This window comes from Nansenia antarctica (genome assembly GCF_963989245.1).
Source record: "Nansenia antarctica genome assembly, chromosome: 9".
Classification (NCBI taxonomy): Eukaryota; Metazoa; Chordata; class Actinopteri; order Argentiniformes; family Microstomatidae; genus Nansenia; species Nansenia antarctica.
In genome coordinates this window covers 2,115,156-2,116,944 of record NC_137679.1, presented here as the reverse complement: position 1 = coordinate 2,116,944, position 1,789 = coordinate 2,115,156, and the positions used below count along the sequence as shown (strand labels likewise).

The 1,789-nt window shown below is 42.7% G+C and overlaps 1 protein-coding gene across 1 annotated transcript in view; it reads right to left on the bottom strand.

Moving 5' to 3' along the window:
* LOC308164988 (calcitonin gene-related peptide 1) overlaps positions 1-1,305 on the bottom strand; it is a gene marked incomplete at both ends in the record, with an annotated part of 4,585 nt that extends 3,280 nt beyond the window's left edge. Inside the window, 2 exons of the mRNA XM_080539076.1 lie at positions 16-150; positions 1,220-1,305. Of these exons, the coding sequence (XP_080395202.1) occupies positions 16-150; positions 1,220-1,305 (221 nt within the window). The remainder of the gene's footprint in view (positions 1-15; positions 151-1,219) is intronic.
* Positions 1,306-1,789: the final 484 nt, after the last annotated feature.

Here is a 1,789-nt window from a genome sequence, read left to right as displayed (position 1 = left end):
AGAGGTTGTCTGTACCTGTTGCCTTCGTTCACCTGCTGCTCCAGCTCCTCGGCTGTCATCTGCACGAACTCCTTGACGATGGCGTTGAGTAGCCGCCGCGCCTCGTAGTCCGTGAGCGTGACGCGGTCTGTCATGGACTCTAGACCCGTTCTGGGAACAGCGGCGGGGGAAAAAAAACGGGGGGAGGTGGGAGGTGGATAGATGCAACAGCAGAGATCAGCATAATCTCAGGTTATTACCTGTATTAGAAAACAGAAAAAAACAGTGTCTGGAGTGGAGTGTGGAGTGTGGCGTGTCACTGAGTCTAAAAGGTATGACGTCGCACTCGCAGGGACCCCGGCCAACACGGGGAAAACAATCTGCTGAGAGGACTGGGGACTCTAAAAGGGACGACGTGTGACCAAGTACAGATTTATGACTAAATCGATAGCTTCATGAGAACGAGGGTGGGGGGTGGGGGGTGGGGGGGGCTTGTGGATATTTTTATATATCTCATTTATCTCCCCCCCCGCCCCCCGGGAATTAAATTACTCTTGTTTTGTTTTTTTTCTTTCTCTCCTCCGTGGGCAAATTTCATTACTGTCGTCCCCTTTTACACTTAACTGGAGTGCACTTTTAGTGACATTGGTTGATATAAACTTTGATGTATTTACAGTTGTCTGAATTAAACAAAAGAAAAAGAATTATTAATGGGGGGAGATACTGCAATCCATTTATAAAAGAAGGGTGGAACTGGAAAGCCTCTGTTGTTGAATTGCTTTCAACGGCATCCCATCATCATTAAACCGTCATCTTTTTAATTCAAAATGAACACACAGTTAGTTAATTAATAAAAACGGTACAATCTGAACATTCTGTATTATATGTTTGTATGTCACATGTAGATGTGTATGTATGTGGGTATGAGTGAATGTCATTTCAGTCTGTCTGTCTGTCTGTCTGTCTATGTACACATAGATGTGTATGTAGGTATGAATGGACGTCACTTCAGTCAGTCAGTCTGTCTGTCTGTCTGTCTGTCTGTCTGTCTGTCTATGTACACACAGATGTGTATGTGGGTATGAATGGACGTCATTTCGGTCTGTCTGTCTGTCTGTCTGTCTGTCTGTCTGTATGTCTGTATGTCTGTCTATGTACACACAGATGTGTATGTGGGTATGAATGGACGTCATTTCTGTCTGTCTGTCTGTCTGTCTGTCTCTCCGTCTGTCTGTCTCACCTGGCCGGTGCCGCCTGTGAGCTGTACATCTGGCAAATGACCAGGGCATAGGCAACAAGGAGGGCAGAGATCTTCAACATAACCATGGTCTCCTACAGCAGAGACACAGGCACCGTCAGCCCCAGAGAGGCAACAGACATTTAGCACCTACATTTACCACCTAGCCAAAATAATATATATATATATTAAAATCTTACATCGCAATTACAATCATACATCACATTCACCATACAATACAGCAGTACATTTATGAGATAAATAACACAAAAAGCACTATAACGGCGAATACAACTCAAGTTAAAGGCTGAAGTATCATAAGATGTTCTCAACGAGTTGAGATAGTTTGTGTTTCTGTATGGATGACGCATTAATAATAATAATAATAATAATAATAATAATAATAATAATAATAATAATAATAAAAATAATAATTCATTGTATTTATATAGCGCTTCTCTGGGGCTCAAAGACGCTGACAATATGGGAAAAACTGAAAACACAGAAACAGCAAGCAACAGATAACATGAGCACCTAGAACACAGAGCACCAGCGCTCCCATGCTACTGTCTC